At 42.4% G+C, this 16,299-nt stretch overlaps 6 protein-coding genes across 6 annotated transcripts; 5 read left to right on the top strand and 1 right to left on the bottom strand.

Moving 5' to 3' along the window:
- Positions 1 to 12: 12 nt before the first annotated feature.
- Bfra_002104 (putative ubiquitin hydrolase protein) lies at positions 13 to 2,187 on the bottom strand (the record flags this gene model as incomplete). Its single annotated transcript, XM_037332528.1, has 1 exon — positions 13 to 2,187. One exon carries the CDS (start codon positions 2,185 to 2,187, stop codon positions 13 to 15), a length of 2,175 nt encoding a protein of 724 aa, XP_037196682.1.
- Positions 2,188 to 2,788: 601 nt separating this feature from the next.
- Bfra_002103 (uncharacterized protein) lies at positions 2,789 to 3,445 on the top strand (the record flags this gene model as incomplete). Its single annotated transcript, XM_037332527.1, has 2 exons — positions 2,789 to 2,866; positions 2,937 to 3,445. The coding sequence occupies exons 1-2, from the start codon at positions 2,833 to 2,835 to the stop codon at positions 3,443 to 3,445; spliced, it is 543 nt and encodes a 180-aa protein (XP_037196681.1). The 5' UTR covers positions 2,789 to 2,832.
- Positions 3,446 to 4,124: 679 nt separating this feature from the next.
- Bfra_002102 (putative micro-fibrillar-associated protein 1 protein) lies at positions 4,125 to 5,315 on the top strand (the record flags this gene model as incomplete). Its single annotated transcript, XM_037332526.1, has 1 exon — positions 4,125 to 5,315. The coding sequence occupies one exon, from the start codon at positions 4,125 to 4,127 to the stop codon at positions 5,313 to 5,315; it is 1,191 nt and encodes a 396-aa protein (XP_037196680.1).
- Positions 5,316 to 7,109: 1,794 nt separating this feature from the next.
- On the top strand, positions 7,110 to 9,392 carry Bfra_002101 (putative alpha-l-arabinofuranosidase a protein; the record flags this gene model as incomplete). The annotated part of the gene is made up of 6 exons (XM_037332525.1): positions 7,110 to 7,849; positions 7,908 to 7,984; positions 8,046 to 8,064; positions 8,138 to 8,171; positions 8,227 to 8,892; positions 8,964 to 9,392. The coding sequence occupies 6 exons, from the start codon at positions 7,110 to 7,112 to the stop codon at positions 9,390 to 9,392; spliced, it is 1,965 nt and encodes a 654-aa protein (XP_037196679.1).
- Positions 9,393 to 11,415: 2,023 nt separating this feature from the next.
- On the top strand, positions 11,416 to 12,742 carry Bfra_002100 (putative vacuolar membrane pq loop repeat protein; the record flags this gene model as incomplete). The annotated part of the gene is made up of 5 exons (XM_037332524.1): positions 11,416 to 11,511; positions 11,623 to 11,722; positions 11,888 to 12,371; positions 12,433 to 12,482; positions 12,534 to 12,742. 5 exons carry the CDS (start codon positions 11,416 to 11,418, stop codon positions 12,740 to 12,742), a joined length of 939 nt encoding a protein of 312 aa, XP_037196678.1.
- A 652-nt stretch (positions 12,743 to 13,394) lies between these two features.
- Bfra_002099ca (putative glucan -beta-glucosidase protein) lies at positions 13,395 to 14,503 on the top strand (the record flags this gene model as incomplete). Its single annotated transcript, XM_037332523.1, has 3 exons — positions 13,395 to 13,650; positions 13,727 to 14,131; positions 14,265 to 14,503. 3 exons carry the CDS (start codon positions 13,395 to 13,397, stop codon positions 14,501 to 14,503), a joined length of 900 nt encoding a protein of 299 aa, XP_037196677.1.
- Between the last annotated feature and the right edge of the window lie 1,796 nt (positions 14,504 to 16,299).

Below are 16,299 nucleotides of genomic sequence, written 5' to 3'. Positions count from 1 at the left end.
TTGTTACCCAGCTTATACCATAAGCAATCCCCCCATATTATTCTCTCTCGTCCCTTCACTGCTATCCCTCCCACCTTTGCTTTTACTTGTACGCATGTAGGGTTGAGGGATCAGTATAGCTTTAGTTGGAGTATACTTCGCTTCCATTTTTTGCTTAGTATCTTTGTCCCCATCTGAGCCTTCTGAGGCAGTGATTTCTTTGTTATCATGACTTTCGTTACTCGTAAACTGCGTGTCTACGTCTGATAAATTAGAAGATGACGAAGATCTTGATATAACGTGGTCTGTGTCATCGGCCTCAGTGAGAGGTGTAGTTTTTGTTGAGTTTGAGATCGCCTCACGAGACATGAAAGGAGTGGTTTCATCATGAGAGCCGCATGCCGATTTTTCTATACCAGTATCTTGCATCGATATATCGATAACGGGGTCTGGGGCTGATAGATGAATAGCAGATTCTATCTGATCATAAAAGAGCATAAATACCCCTCCTTGCGCTAAGACATTATCTTCACTGACTTTCATGACATGATCATCACTTAAACGCCACCATTGATCTTGTTTACTACCATTCTCATCAGTTTTGTTTTTTGAAACTGGATGTCTTCGGTAGCAAATATAGTGACCATTATCATGCCTCCCAGAATGGGTAACAACTGCCCGTAATTCGTACACTGGTCCCTGTATCCGAGATTTCCTTTGTGTTCCCGCAACCATAGAGTCATATGGGGCTAAGAGCCATTCTTCGCTATCATCTTCATCGTCATTGTGACCGGCACTACCTAGACAGTACGGGCCAAGATCGAGATGTTTGGGAAAGCGAATGGCGGCTGTCTTCTTACTCAACTCTCCATCAGGCCCATAAGTGCTTCGATTAAGATGAAGGGCCAAAGATTTTGGAGGCCGAGCAATTATATCTTGTTTTGATTTGGTAACTGATACCCAATTTTCTATAGGTATTTTGCACTTATCTTTAAGTGTCTTTTCCGCAAAATCATCATTTTCTAGTGCTTCTGTGACGGCCCGTAGTCGTTCCGATGTATTTATGCGAATTCGATTATCTTCCGGTTCAGCCTCAAGTCGCTCCATCAAAGTAGAAAGTAAATGCTGACTTTTTTGTAATGTACATCTCTCACAGTATACACCATTAACAAATTCTAGCTTTGTACCTTCGTGAAGCAATTGAGAGAGGTCATATTCCCAGCCTTCCCCAACAATCAAAGGCTGACAAAGAGAAGGCGTCGTTTTCAAGCCTTCGGAGTAACCACATTTGGTGCACACAACCCTAGTAGCGGTAAGTCCAGTCAAAGGATTCGGGAATAAAGCTTGCGTGTGTGATGGTTGCTGACTCGAAACTTTCAGAATATTGAGCTGCTCCAATCCCGATACCCCGCCCAACTTTGTCGTTGTTCCATACTCTTTGTCTATTGCGCCAAGAAGACGAGAAAAGTATTCTTGCGCATCTTGTTGTTGCCAACTACTCATGTTTTTCAATGCCGCCGGTGTCCAAATCCTCCTCCCATTATTCGATTTGTCCTTTAGAGTAGCAATCAACTCCTTCAAAGCATTGGCCATTTTGATATCTTCGGATCTCGAACCCTCCCGCTGTAGAGCTTCATCATTTTGGAAACTTTCTAGGAAGTCTGGCAGTGAGTCTAACGATGCTAGTCCTTGTAAAATGCTATTTTGATAGCAGGAATTATCCCAATTTCCTAATCCTGCAGGTGTTTCATCGTCTCCCACAACCCCCAAGCCACCGATGAGAGGGAGAGTTGATAGTCTTCTCCTCCCAGCACTTGCGACGGAATCTATAATCCCACCAGGAGTGTCCAAGCCAAATAGACGGCGCATCATCTCACTTTTTTGCGCATGTGTTCGCGGGTATGTCATCGCGTTGGGATTTCGTATTGGCAGAGGATTGGAATAATGGTCGGCGTAATCGAGTAGTGCAGAAGGCGTCAGGTAAACTAGAGCGTTCCAAGCTAATTGTGAGGGAGGTAGGAGGTCATAATCGAAATTGATGAGCCCTTGATAGACTAATGCGATGACAATAGCTGATACCGACAAGATGGTTCCTATTCCAATACGTTCCTTCTGATATAATCCTTCAGTAAAGTCTTGATGATAATCATCTGCTGTAAACTGATCTCTATCAAAGAGATCATACGTTTGGCCGTTTTGAGGATTCATGCTTGGGTGGGTGAATAAAGGTGGATGGATAGTATGGAATGGTTGAGTTTCTGTTGAAAGATTGTAGATGAAGAATGCGAAGGCGAAGGCGAATGCGACAAAGTTCGAATATCACATTAAGGCGGACGTGAATGATTAAGTACCATTACTAGATAGATATTTAGTTCTGGAGTAAGAAGTCAGAAGCAGATGTCACGGTATTGCATTTAGAGATGTAAAAAGTTTGTAAAGATTTTGAGAATCATGTTATTATGCCGTAGGAACTCCATGTGGTTGGTGGTTTGCATACCTAGCAGCCTACCTAGTAGGTGTGGTAAACATCTTGAAAGGCTAAGTTGGTACTTGAATAGGTAGTAATAATAATAATAACAGTGTAAATGTGTGCTAAGTAAACATGTGAGTGCACCTCGTGTGCCTATGCGGATGAGGTTTAGTGTTATGTCTGTTAAGTCTGTTAAGTCTTTAGTGGATGGGAAGCGTCGGGATCCCTAGTAAATACTGAGTAATTACCCCACAACGAAATAATTAATATCTGCAGATTCAAAGGTTCAAAAGAAAAAGAAAAAGAGAGAGAAACAAGAAACCACAAAAACAAAACAAAAGAAAAAGACCTCCAAGAATTATCTTTATTGTTCATCTATCACAATGGGTAAAACCGCACCTCTTAAGAATAAGGCTTGTAAGTGAAACATGGAATCTTCTCTTCTTCTTCTTCTTCTTCAAAACTTGAGTACTAATAAATCCATCAGCTACCTCAGTACGTTCTCGCGCAGCAAAACGTGCATCATCTCCAAGTATCGACACCGATAAGTCTCTCAAAAATGTCAAGGCCCCAGCAGAAACAGTATACAACCCACAAATCCTATCTCCACATCAAGGTGCTGGTGTGTCTAAGAAGAAGAGTGGAAAACAATTGAGTTCAAAGGCAAAGAAGCGACAAAACAAGGGAATGGATCGAGCAGAAGCTGTAATGGATAGAACGTCCACGAAAATCGAGAAGAGCAAATACAGAGGAAGAAATGTTCAAGAAAGAGCAAAGACGTGGGAAGCTTTAAACAAAAAGGCACAGGAAGCTGTTCAAGCAGCAATGGACAAGGAGAACGAGGTCTCTGAGGAAGAGGGGGATGTCGACGTCGAGGATGATCAATCGCAAGGAGAAATTGAGATGGATGGTACTTCAGTTGCTCCAGTTGCTCCTGCTGCGCTCCAATCGGCTCCATTACCTACACCAGTGGAGGATGAAGAAGAGATTCTATGAATTTAAGAGGGAAATCTTATATTTGCATGGCGAACTGGCGTACCAAAGGAAGGGAAAAGGATGTTTCACGTTCAAAATTATGACTTTGATACCAATAAATCATGAAGGGTTGATTTGATAGAAATATGGGACGATCGAAGTCCAACCAAGTTCTGAGAGTAGAAATTTTGTAGGATGGTAAAACCATATAGCTGCAGAGCTCTGCATGGTGGAAAGGAAGCCATTCACAGATACGGTTCTGCGGTCTATGGAACTTTACAGTATGAGCGTACAATCTATGCACTCAAGATTTGACTGCAATGTCAAATGTAAGGCGCAGGTTTCCTCGAAAAGAATATCACCCCATTGTATTTGGCTCCCAAAACACATAATGCAAACTATATATGAATTAGCATTATATTCCGAGAAGGTAACAACATTTCACTGTCGACTGATCAATATTGATGTGAAATTTTACGATAAATAAGATTTTGATAAGTCATTGCACTCCCACCCACCGTTATCTTAGCGCAAAATTCTGGTCCCATGAATTCTTTTGCAGGGGTAAGTGCAGCAAGGCAGCCTAAGAATTGCTCTATTTCAGCCTCGTGAAACTTCCCAAGCTCTATCTATACGGTACATCGCAATTCAATTTATCAACCCGATTTCCTTAGCATCATTCACATATTCAATCTCAATCATGTCGGGGAAACGTATGACCGCGAATCCAATTAAACCATCACGATACCGACCGGGCAAAGCACATCTCGAAGAAGATGATTCTTCTGATTCTGGAAGTGATGCAGAAGAGACACCTACAATTGCGCCGCCCCCAAAAGCTTCAACCGCAATTGGAATTTCTAGCAGTTCAATCAAAGGTGACATAAACGAGAGGAGGAAAGTCGCAGCAGCCAAAGAAAATGCGCGAATTCAAGAAGAAAAGGCCTTGAAGGCTGCAGAAGAAGAGGGATTTGTGACGGAAGAAGAAAGTGAAGAAGGTGAAGAAGGTAGCGAGGAGGGAAGTGAAGAAGATAGCGAAGAGGAGGAGAGTAGTGAAGAAGAGGCGCCTAGGAAGGTTATGATGAGGCCGATATTCATCAAGAAGGATAAGCGGAACAATTTACCTGGGGCTTCTAACACCGATACCAAAACGGAAGAGGAATTGGCTGCGGCTGAGGAAGAACGAAGGAAAAAGATGGCAGATGAAATTGTCGAGGAGCAAATTAGAAAAGACATCGCTGCGAGAGAGGCGGGAAAGAAGAACTGGGATGATGAGGAAGAGGAGAATGAGGTGGACGATACCGACGATATTGATCCAGAGGCGGAGCTTGCAGCATGGAAATTGAGAGAGCTCAAAAGAATCAAGAGAGATAGGGAGGCAATTGAAGAGCGAGAAAAGGAATTGGAAGAAGTCGAGAGGAGGAGGAATTTGACAGAAGAAGAGAGGAAGAAAGAAGATGACGAATATATTGCGAAGCAGAAGGAGGAGAGGGAAGGAAGAGGAAAAATGGCAACAATGCAGAAGTACTATCATAAGGGTGCCTTCTATTCAGATGCATTGGCTGCTGAAGGTCTAGACAAAAGAGACATCATGGGTTCTAGATATGCGGATGATGTACAAAATCGAGAGCTGCTTCCAAAAGCATTGCAAATGAGGGACATGACGAAGTTAGGAAAGAAAGGAGCGACAAAGTATAAAGATTTGAAGTCGGAAGATACGGGGAGATGGGGGAACTTTGATGACAGAGGTCCGAAGAGGGGTGGAGGGGGGATGGGTGGATCTACGGAGGATGAAAGATTCATGCCAGATAGAGATAGAGGAGGTGCCAGCGGTGCTAATAATGTTCCTGTGGGTGATGAAAATCGTCGAAAGCGTCAAAGATATGATTAGGTACCTAGTTAATAATCTCGAAGAGTTTCTTCGTGTTAATATCTATAGATGGCGTTGGCATTCGGCTTGGATATTGAAAGAATCGGACATTCTCAAACTAAGCATCCAGTTCACATAGACTTATCAGAAAGTTCTTCTCATATTCAAATTCGAGATCGAACTTCATAGTCGAGACTTGGGATGGTATTCACATATCTCGTAGTTTTGTTCTTCTGAGCAGCCTGGGAGGCTGGGAGTAAAGATTCGCAACATCGAAGCTTTCTAGAATTATTATTCATACATACCTACGCGGTCAATCAACGAATTTCATTCTCTCATTTCAAAGTATCCAACGTTGACCATAGATGTGTCTCTTCGCATTAATATTATAAGTCTTGCCCATTGTTCCATATCTAGCGACGGTCTGGTAGACGTTTGCTACTATGCTCTTCGACATAAGAAAGATACTTGGTAGTTCCTTCATCAACTCGCTTTAACATACCAATTACCAGTACCTAACCACAGCTTATCACTCAAGAAGATCATCTAAAGTCTAGGAAATAAATGTCGGTTTCGTACAGTATACAGATATGCTCACTGATTTGCACAGTATTGTGTAGAAGCACTGTGTACATCTGAGAAGAAACAGGCTGGATGGAAGTGATGGACTGTTAGCGAAACGAGACGAGACGAAACGAAACGAAACGAAACTTTTAAGAATCGAATTGGATTATTGTCTGCGGATTTATGGATATAAAAATGATGTTTAGGAAATGATGTGAAGAGATTGAGATGAATAGGAGTTTTATTTGATATTATTAATTATTGTTAGAGATGAAGATGTGGTTGATTTAATGTAGAATTTTATTGTTGACATGGGAGGAAGGTAGTCAGTCCAGTCTGTTTTTGGTCAGATGTCGAGAGAAGTAAACACTGGGTACTGCGGCTGTGTCTGCATCTCGAGTTCTAGGATGTTTGAATTTCTTCCATTACAACACGTCCACTACAACCTTGGAATGCAATCGTTGCAATGAGGTAACGTACAGAAACTTGCTCTCGATCGTGGAATACGTATTGAGCATTGCCTTTTGGATGTCACCCTTTATCGAGGGTTGAAAGGTTTGATTGGTGGGAATGCATTGTATCTTCAGATATACTGCAAATACCTAGGGAGTGATGAGATGGCGAGTAGATCTCACCGGGCACATCTCCTAAGACGTGTTTACTCAAACTTTTATTACACTTCATCTATTATTATTTTCCTACTTCCTCTCTACTGACCAACTTTCACTCCAATTTACAATCCTCACCCCGCAAAGACTCGAAACTTTAAGAATCACTTTCCCCACAAACTCCACCCCTGGGGCCCCGAAGTTGGTGCGGTAACTAAATATGCAGACAGCCCATGCAAATCTGAAAGTGGAAAAAGAAGGACCTGCAAGGACTTGCATCGCTCGCGAAAACTTTGATGCGCATCAATAGGAAGTCTCCTTTCATGTCTATCAATGCCGTAAGCTTGCGAAATGCGGAGAGATGTTGTCGGCATTCGATCGCTTAGGAAATAGCTTCATTTTGGCATGTTTTCTGCAATTGCCACGATTGACATCCGATTGCAGATATTCGGGTCAATATCTACCTATAGCTACTTGTGGGTCGATGTCCTATGTTATTCCGAGATGCATGGGGAAGAATCATACGTGAAGTCTTGGGAAATCGTAATTCCGAGGTATATATAGTACTGGGAACTTCATGCTATGTGACATTTTTTCATCATTGCTATGAGGTTGCATTCAGTTTCAATCTCGAGCTTCCAAAATGTTATATTCTAGTCTTTCTGTTTTACCGGTGCTTGCTGGCATTGCCAGTGCCATCAATATCACTGCATCCGCAAGTGGTGGGAATGCTTCTTCTCCATTAGCATATGGTCTCATGTTTGAGGACATCAACCATTCTGGTGATGGTGGAATCTATGCCGAAATGATTCAAAATCGAGCATTTCAAGGAAACCGAGAATATGCATCTACTTTGGAGCCATGGACAGCAATTGGAAGTTCAGTCTTGACCTTACAAAATACATCGATACCATTATCATCAGCATTGCCTACATCAGTCAATGTTCGTGCATCATCCAATGGCACATATGCAAATAGCACAGGGACAATTGGACTCTCCAATCCCGGATGGTGGGGATTCAGTGTCCAGCCCCAAAAATATACCGGAAGTTTTTGGGTTCTGGGTGCATACACTGGAAACTTCACGGCAAGCTTGGTCGGTGCAGCTTCTGGAACCGTTTTTGCAAGTGTCGATATACCATCCAACTCCACCTCTGAAGAATGGACTGAATTTCCATTTACTCTCGAGCCTACCACTGCAGCTCCAGATGTCAACAACAACTTCACCATCGAGTTTGAAAGTGGACATTCCCTCAACTTCAATCTCATCAGTCTTTTCCCACCAACTCACAATGACAGACCAAATGGTCTTCGACCAGAGCTTGTGCAAGCCATGATAGATTTGAACCCAAGTTTCTTCAGAATTCCAGGAGGAAATAACATGTACGTATTTTTTGTTGTCCCATTTCTTGTAGGCATTGCTAATTGTTGTTGAAATTAGTGAGGGAGACCCTTACGGTTACCGATGGGCATGGAATGAGACAATCGGCCCTCTCAAAGATCGTCCAGGAAGACCAGGTATATATTGAGCAACCCGAATTCAATCTACTCACGAATGTATTGACTAACGCTTCAATAGGAAACTGGGGTTACCAAAAGTGAGCATTATGGCTTTTATTACAAACATGTCTTGACCTATCCATCTCTTGATACTAATTTGTGACAATCTAGCACTGATGGACTTGGTTTGATTGAGTACATGAACGTGAGCTTTCATTCCCACTCCGAACCAAACAGATACTCCAGCTAACCTCTTCAAGTGGTGCACCGATCTCAATGTCGAGCCAGTCTTAGGAGTCTGGGCCGGTCTTTACCTCAATAACTACGAGACACCAGTATTGGTTGTACCTGAAGCAGAACTGCAACCATATGTTGATGATGTTATGAACGAACTTGAGTTCCTCATGGGCGATACCAGCACAACATACGGAGCTCTTCGCGCTTCCCTTGGTTACCCCGAGCCATGGAAAATCAACTTTGTGGAAGTAGGCAACGAAGACAACCTCGGTGGAGGAGAACCCTCATATATTGCCTACCGCTGGCCCATGTTTTTCAACGCCATCCATGCTAAGTATCCAGATATCCTGGTCATCTCTTCTGCTCAAGATCTTCTCTCTGTTGGCCCTCCTCATACATCTGGAACCGATTTCCATCAATATCTCAGACCAGATGATTTCGCAGTTCAATTCGAACTCTTCGATAACGCAAATCGATCTTACCCCATCTTACTAGGCGAGTATGCCGTCATCCAACCAAACGCAAATGGTGTACCTGTCGACTGGACCGCCGCCAAATTAGACTACGGAACCTGGGTAGGTGCAGTCGGTGAAGCCATCTACCTTCTCGGCATGGAAAGAAATGGGGACATCGTCCTCGGAGCCTCGTATGCTCCTGGATTCCAAAACATAAATTCATTCCAATGGACCGTAAGTGATTCTTGATCCCAAACTACCATTCAGATAAACAACTCATACTAACAATCCTCCCCCCCCAAAAGCCCGATCTCATAACCTTCAGCGCCGACCCTGCCGAAACCGTCCTCAGCTGTTCCTGGCACCAACTCAAACTCCTCTCCACCAACCGCTTCAACGCCACCGTTCCCCTCAGCGTCTCCAACTCCGGTAATGGCACCTCCCCCTTCGGTCCCGCTTTCTACGTCATCGGCGTCAATGATCCCGGGGAATACGTCTTCAAAGCTGCAATCTACAATACCACCGCTCCGGTACCCTTCTCGATTGATTTTGAAGGTGTGGATGCTGGTGCGGTGGGGACCCTTACGGTGTTGAATGCGCCGGAGGGGAATGCGATGAATGTTTACGGGGGGGAGGATGTGGTGGTTAAGACGGTGAAGAATGTTACGGCGGGGGCGGGGGGAAAGTTTGAGTTTGAGTTGAAGGAGTATGATGTTGCTGTTTTTACTACGTAGATTGTTGATAGGGAGGGAAGGTTGGACATGGTAATTGAAATGAAAGTATTGATTGAACACCGATAAGATAGGGTTTAATATTTCTGTGATTATGTTTTGGGAGGGATCCGTGGAATTAACTTATCAAGACCGTGATATGGATGTCTGGAAAATACAAACAGATGCATCGACATCTTTATAGTCCAAGGGGAAACGATTCAACAATTCAACATTTCAACGAAAGGTTCCAAGCAATTTTTAAATTTCAAATCAAGCAATGGTAAACAAAGTTTGATCTTTGGAATCAGAGCTATACTATATATACTATACAGCTTGACAGGATTATGACTTTACACAAAGCGAACAGCTGGGCTAGGCTGGAAATCCTTGAATGTTTATATAACAGCAGCTTTTATACTTGGGAATGCTCGCTCTGAATCACCAATTTGCGGTATGGTGTTTTCATTCTGTGCTAGGGATGTGAGAATGATGGATCAACCGCTTATTTTTCGATTTATAAGACGAAAGAGATGAATTGGAAGAATTCCCCGCTTGGTAGTGTCTGGCAAATATCTTATTGGGACCGTTCTCGTCTTGTACCGTAGCTCGTTGTCAATAGTGGTTTGTGGATGGGAATGATTCGTGTATCTCGGTTGGCATTTGAAATTGGCCTGCATCTTTTGAAAAAGGCTAAGAGGATCGAATTGTTCGCATTCATAGTTGTGTGAGTTTTATTTTAAGTAAAGACACTAGTCTTAAACCTTTTGAATAATATATGCTGCAGTGCCTATTATACTGAGAGCGTGCACATAGGAACAACATCCTACCTCTAGATATGAAGATGGAAGATATGGTGTCACAAACTTAAGCAGGTGGGATTCCAGCATAACATTCTAATCTTGGCTTTGTTTGCTGTGTCTTTACATTCAGACTGGTGTATGCCGTAGTATGTATGGCCTTTGAAGAGTACCGTCAAGGCATGTGATTTACAAATGATTGGGCGAATGAAAGTTCCGGCACGGAGATGAAAGTAGAATCTTATAGGAAAGCAGCCAAATGGATACTACAAAGTGACTCTTGCTAACCCTTTCCATGGGTTTCAAGGCCATTTTGTTCCCGCAGGATCTTGACCAGTGTGGGGATAAATCTTCGTCCTGTATGTGTGTAGTAGGCGTGGCTATATTGCAATCATGGTGAATGGAGTAAGTTTTCGAAAGGTAGAGGCTGGTTGAAGGAATGATGTCGTTTTTGGGATGGTGTGGATGGAGACTGGGCTTGATTCGAGGGTTCGAAGTCTGCTAGCTTGTGTGTCGTTTGTAGTTGAAATGAGGTTTGGGAAGTTAGCAGTGAGCAGTGAGTAGTGAGCGGTATGATGATAACAATGTCCGCGTATCTCTAAACTTGACGGTCGCATGTAGATTTGCCAATTCTGATACTGGAGTCTACCTAGATCGACAAGATTGATTGCAAAACATCATGGAGAAGTTGCGCTTCTGTACCTGTCGTCTCTGCGATGATCATGATAAATATAAAGATAAATTTGTTGTGAGTTGTCTCATCTAAAGGGGGTTTATTTATACCTTACCTACCGCTTTCAAGCAGAGAGAAAAGATAGTTGAGACATTGAAGTTATTCACAAGCCATTCATCCATTCATTCAATCGACACATCCGATGATGTAATACCGTAGTCCGATAAAAAACTCAAGATTAAGGGTATTTAAAAGGACACTTCCTATTGGCCCAATCACGATCTTATCGCAGAATCTGCAAATCGCCCGGAAAATCCATTTGTACTACCTCAGACAAAAACATTTTCTTTCATTCACCCAATCATATCATCCTCAAATTTTCTTATTCCGTGATTTCAATTGAGACATTGACCAAGTGATATCAATAACAATATTTACTCTCGAATACTCGAATTCTCGAGTTCTCGTCATTCATATTTATCTATCGTCTTTATCATCAATATCATCAATATCATCGATGCCCTCAAACTATATTCAACCCGAAAATATAAAGATATAATTTATAGACATCATGATGTCGTTATTGACCTTATCAAACGATTTATCCGTACAAGAAGCGTTATCGGGCATCTTTGGAAGTATCAGTTTAGCAACTTGGATCTTTTTGTTGGTTCGTCAAACCTCTGTATCCAGTTTTGAATCCCTCATGCCCAACCAAAGAATGGAGGGTTTATGGTATTGTGTCATGAATTCTTATATTGATGTGATTCGATCATTCTAGGTACCACAACTTATTTTGAACTATCGGTCACAGAGTGCCGATGGAGTATCATTGGCTTTCTTGTCAGTTTGGTTTATTGGCGATGTTGCGAATCTTGCTGGTAAGTTAGATGATGGATTCTGAGGACGGTCGCACGATCTGAACAATCATGCCGTGGCCCTCAAACCATGATATTGATATTGATGACTCTTGTTCCAACCTACCAACTTGTCTATCAAAGATCTCAGTCTTTCATTGTCACGTGCGTACATTGACTCGTCTTCAGGTGCAATTTGGGCAGATCTTGTCCCGACAGTAACTGTTCTCGCCATCTATTTCTGCATTGCGGACTTTGTACTTATCTCACAATGTTTATACTACAACAAAATCAATGCTCAGAAACGCCAAGAAACGGAATCCATTGCCCCAACTGAGGAAGATCCTCTTCTGGCCCGTCGACGAAGTAACAGTAATATTGGACTTCCAGGATCGCATAGAAGACGCTCCTCAGCGATGAGTGGAAGTCAACGTCATGAAGATACCTTGACCAAGATTTTGGAAGAGGATGATTCACCAGATGCAAATGCGTGGGTTAAGAATATTGTTAGCATTTTATTGGTTATTGCTGCTGGAACAGCTGGATGGGCTATTGCTTGGAGAAGTGGTGTCTGGACACCTACACCAGAGAATGGAGGGGATGTTCCTAAGACGAACGAAGTTGCTGTTGGCGCAGAGGTACTTGGATACTTTAGTGCAATTTGCTACCTTGGGTGAGTTATTTCCCGAGAAAAGAAAGTTGAAGGACGCGGGCTAATCCGATCATCTATCAAGCGCTCGAATTCCTCAAATCTTGAAGAACTACAAGGAAAAGTCTTGTGACGGTATGCGATTTTATTTGGCCCTCCCACATTACCTCAAGCTAATAATCACAGGTCTCGCACTTCTTTTCTTCCTTCTCTCATTGATGGGAAACTTAACATATGGTGCTGGTATTCTCTTCCACTCATTAGAGAAAGAATATCTCATCATTAATACCCCATGGCTCATCGGATCTCTGGGAACGATTGTTGAAGACGCAGTTATCTTCCTTCAATTTAGGATGTATGCACCAAAGCCAACTTCAACAACTGCTGTTGAATAGACGAGACATATGATGAACGAGTACAAATTGCATTGGGGGGGATCTCATATTTAGTATCGAACCTGTACAATACAACACTACTGAGAGCAGAGGATGGGCGTTTTTGACTTGTTATCTTTCCTACATGCATGGAAGAGGAATTGGACAGGTAGATTGAACCACGGAAGATGAACATTGGATATACTAATGATAATTTAAGTTTGAAAATGTTTGATATCTTTCTTACCAAGATCGCCCCCTTTCATTATCATTTCATTTTACATCTCATGTTTCTCATCTCGTGTTTCTTCAATGCCAAGCGCTCTTGTAGCAATAATAATAATAATAACCCCGCCAAGCCATCCAATCTCTTCACTCAATCCTTTCCGGCAAAGCGTAAAATCCCCCTTGATACTGTACGACCTCAAATCTCAATTAACTTTCTCATACAATTTATCAACCGACCTCACTCACCTCACCATCTATTTTGCCATTGCAATTGCCACTCCTTAAGTGTTTGAACAGTCCATGAATTATCAGTCGATTTAATTCGCAAGTCATTCTTTTATTTACTTTCCCTTTGCATACACACGTAAACAAACAGCAAACGCGCATTCCCTCCATCTCCACACCCCACAGTCCTTTTAACCTTAACTCACAACCTTAAACTACAATGCGCTCCCTCGCAACTCTTCTTCCACTCGCTGGAGTTCTTTCCACTGCTACTGCAGCAGGTACATTGGGATTTGCTCTTGGTGACAAGAAGACAGATGGTACATGTAAATTTACAGCCGATTACGAAGCGGATTTCGACACGATTTCTAAAGGGAGCACTGCTAGGATCGTGAGAGGATATGCAGCAAGCGATTGCGATACTGCGAAGGAAATCTTGCCGGCTGCGAAGTCGAAGGGCTTCAAGGTTGTTTTGGGTATTTGGTATGCCGATGTGATGAAAAATGGATGTACGGACGTAGGATGCGCAGCTAACATTGTGAATAAGGCCAGATACCGATGAATCCTTCGCCGCGGATAAAGCAGCAGTAGTCAAGTATGCGCCTCAATATAGCGATCAGGTTTACGCCATCACTGTCGGTTCGGAATCTCTCTATCGTGGAAACTTCACTGGTGAACAACTTCTCGAGAAGATTCAGGATGTCAAGAAGGCATTGAATGGAGACTTTAAAGTTGGAACGGCAGATAGTTGGAATAAATATATGGATGGTACAGCCGATGATGTTATCAAGGGCGGTGCGGATATCTTGTTGTGCAATGCTTTCAGTTATTGGCAGGGACAAGAATTGAAGAATGCAACGCATAGTTTCTTTGATGATATTATGCAAGCTTTTGGTCACATTCAGGATGTTGCTGGATCTGCTACTGATGGACCTGAACTTTGGGTTGGAGAGACTGGTATGATATATATTTCTTTGCATCTACTTTCGAGTTCACAGTATCCGAAGTTGTCCTAGGCATGACGCTTTCAACGCCATGGTCTATTTCCATTCTCAAATCCTACCTATATGCTAACATGATTTCTCAATAGGTTGGCCAACAGCAGGTTCAAAATACCAAAACGCCGTCCCAGGCACATCGTCTGCACAAACTTTCTGGAGTGAAGCAATCTGTGGCATAATGGATTGGGGTGTAAATGTTTTCTCCTTCGAGGCATTCGATGAGCCATGGAAGCCAGTATCTACCGGTTCCGACGGATCCGTCGCGGATGAAACTCATTGGGGAGTCTGGAACAGTGACCGAAGCAGTAAATACTCCTTGAGCTGTTAGATTCGGAGCTCCGAAATTATCGCCTGGGTCTGCATCAAGAAAGGGGAAAGTTTGTGGAAATATGGGGGATCGTTCGCTCGCATATTGATTTGATATTGAAGTGAGGGAAGAATATGACTGTGAATTTGCGATTAGATTGTTAGCTTTGGATTTCGAGATACCATTTGTTTTATCTTCTTCCTTCTCCGCTCTTTTGCAATGCCATGCTGGCTTGGCAACGCCTTTTGTGCATCTCTGATCTCATCTACTGCCCTAGGGGAATTTTCTCATGCAAGGGACGAAGATTTATCTCCATGTTTGCGCATATATTTGAATTTACCATTGAAGCTTTTATCATGAATGCCCCTCTCTCGTCCCTCATCTTCGTCTAATGGATTATGGTGAAAAATGGAACAATGTGGCTCTTGAACCGAGACCACGCATATGGCGTACTTTTTGCGGGTCGGACCGTTAGCTGTGGTGTTAGTTGGTAGTTGTTAGCTGTCTGTAGCTGTCCGTGAAAAGACCCTGAACTAATGGGATAGCTCCACGTTTTACTTGGCCATGATTACCCGGGAGAGATTGTAAGACTTCCGAGGTTGATGGGTGAGATTTATTTTGCTTGAAGATATATTGCTTATTTATTTGTTTGTTTTTTTGAATCCTGTGATATTTGGGTATTATGATTGAATTGATTGAAATATTCTGCCTCCACGGCAGTGGCTCCCGGAGGGCCAGCGGAGCGTCTTGCCAATTGATTGATATAGTGATGATTATTGTTATGGTTGTCTTCTTCAATGTATTGGCTCGCTCCTTGTGCTCGAACCTAAGAAGACTAAGAAATATTAATCAAAAGCCCCCTTTACTGCTGTCAATGCATTCATTCATTATTGATTGATTCTTCTGGGATTTTGCAACATACTAAATCTATTTTGAAGAACTATTTGATGTAGGGACTCAGAGTCGTACTTGTAATCCTAGGTAGGTAAGGAAGGGTATCACGTCTCTTTCCAATATACCTCTTTCGTTGGCCGTTGGTTGTTAGATGTTCCATTTCCTTTCCCCTGTACGATTGCAATTCTTCTTGTACTGTATGTACGGTTACTATCAATAAAAGTTGCCAGCAAGACTCTTTCCCATTCTCCTTCTTTATCCAATTCCTGATTCTTAACATCTTGATTGTCATGTCATGGGAATCATAAGATACTGAATCGAATACTCCTCTTTCGACTACAAGACAACTTCCCTCTCTTGCTTCTCGACCTTACCTACAACTCGAAGTACACCTTTGCTATTTTATATGGTATAATTTGTACTCAGTTCCCCCAGTTCCCCCAATTCCCTGTCAGCCAACCAACCCCAAGGGACCCAGACGCTTTACTCGCTCCATTCATTTTTTAATTACCGAACGCGTCGCGACAATTCTACGGTAAATGGTACATAATACCTACTACAATGTACTCTATCTCTACAGTATGGTAATGGACGCAGTGAAGAAGTGAAATGAAGGCCGAATTTGTATTTACATTCAATTCACTCTTATCAACAAACACAAACCAAATACCCAACAACATATAATACAAGAGGTCCGAGTGAAGAAAGGCATCTCACATAATTTAATAATAGGTACTTGACAATTGTTGATTTTCTTTTAAAATCAAAAGGAAGGAAGAGATACAGTGACAGACGAATATAAAATCGTCTGCCCTGTTCTCTAAAACTTTTGGTGAGTTGTTCCTTTTTTAAATACTTTTATTTTCTTATTATTCCTGTTATCCGCCTGCATCCTCATTTCTCATTCCCTCATTCGGCAAAAT

The sequence above is a fragment of the Botrytis fragariae genome (assembly GCF_013461495.1).
Source record: "Botrytis fragariae strain BVB16 chromosome Unknown tig00000006, whole genome shotgun sequence".
Lineage (NCBI taxonomy): Eukaryota > Fungi > Ascomycota > Leotiomycetes > Helotiales > Sclerotiniaceae > Botrytis > Botrytis fragariae.
The sequence above is the reverse complement of the archived record's forward strand: the minus strand, read 5'-3'. Positions and strand labels throughout refer to the sequence as shown.